At 31.0% G+C, this 1,109-nt stretch overlaps 1 protein-coding gene across 1 annotated transcript; it reads left to right on the forward strand.

Moving 5' to 3' along the window:
• The first annotated feature begins 287 nt into the window (after positions 1-287).
• Positions 288-833, forward strand: LOC9314898 (putative defensin-like protein 298). Its single transcript, XM_002878785.2, has 2 exons — positions 288-438; positions 531-833. The coding sequence occupies exons 1-2, from the start codon at positions 387-389 to the stop codon at positions 785-787; spliced, it is 309 nt and encodes a 102-aa protein (XP_002878831.1). The 5' UTR covers positions 288-386; the 3' UTR covers positions 788-833.
• The last annotated feature ends 276 nt before the right edge of the window (positions 834-1,109 follow it).

Below are 1,109 nucleotides of genomic sequence, written 5' to 3' on the forward strand. Positions count from 1 at the left end.
AAAAATAGTTATTTTCTTAAATCTTGACTAAGGGTGAGTTGGGTACGTATTTTTGACTAAACACATCAAAACTCTAAAAAGCACATTTTTTGGAAATTGAAAAATAATAATTCAAAAAGGTATCTTGTATATATATGTGTATAAATATTTTTATATAAGGCATCTTATCTAGAAAAAATTGTAATAGTATATTTGCATTTCTAGTCAATATGTTGATAAAATAGTCAATACCACTAATTAATTTGCCATCTTCATGCATCAAAACACACCATTTAAATATTGCCATCCACCATAAGATTATAAAATCAAGAAAACATATCATCAAAACAGTAAATCCTTAAATCTTAAACTCTGAATTGACCAACACGAAATTTCAAGCTAGGGATATGTTGACATCAAAAGCAACAATGCTCATTTTGTTCGCTCTCTTTCTTTCCGGTAAGTCTTGATTTCTTCTTCTTTTATATATATCAAATCGATTACAAACATAGCTTGATTCCAGTCAGAATGTATATAAAAAAAATGAACAGGCATATTGTTGGAGAGCATTCCTAGAGCTGAAGCTCAGTTGATAGTTCCATGCAAGACATCAGAACAATGTAAATCGATTCGATGTTCTAACGGAAGCGCGCAATGTGTGAACAAACAATGTCAATGTCCGAGTCTCAAACAGATTAATTCGATGATGACTGTGTCGTGCAAGACGGTCTCTGATTGTGCTGCTTCTCATCAATGCCCGCCTGGTTTATATGCTTGTGTTGAAGGAAAATGTATTTGTTTGCCTTAGTATGTTTAAATTATATATCTTAATATATCTAAATTTTAATTTTTAAGAAGTTTAGTTTTATAGATTGAACTCGTTTCTTACTAATTCGTTGACTATGGTCCCTATTTACAATGAAAAGAAAATACAGCTCGAATGAAATTCTATGGGAAATATCGACATAAAACCTAATCATAGTCAACAACGCAAAGCGTAGTAACGTACTCTGTTTAATGTCTATTTTTATTTGTGTGGAATAACCCACACTAAATATATCGAATACGTGAAATAAAAGAGGCATCAAACTATGATAACGAGAAATGATCATTATTTTTTGGGCTGCTTG

This window comes from Arabidopsis lyrata (assembly GCF_000004255.2).
Source record: "Arabidopsis lyrata subsp. lyrata unplaced genomic scaffold ARALYscaffold_4, whole genome shotgun sequence".
NCBI lineage: Eukaryota > Viridiplantae > Streptophyta > Magnoliopsida > Brassicales > Brassicaceae > Arabidopsis > Arabidopsis lyrata.

Excerpts from the sequence above, each read along its gene's own strand:
- LOC9314898 (XM_002878785.2), top strand. The coding sequence starts at position 387 with ATGTTGACATCAAAAGCAACAATGCTCATTTTGTTCGCTCTCTTTCTT. Across the intron at positions 439-530 it reads GTTCGCTCTCTTTCTTTCCG|GCATATTGTTGGAGAGCATT; the intron begins GTAAGTCTTGAT and ends AAAAATGAACAG.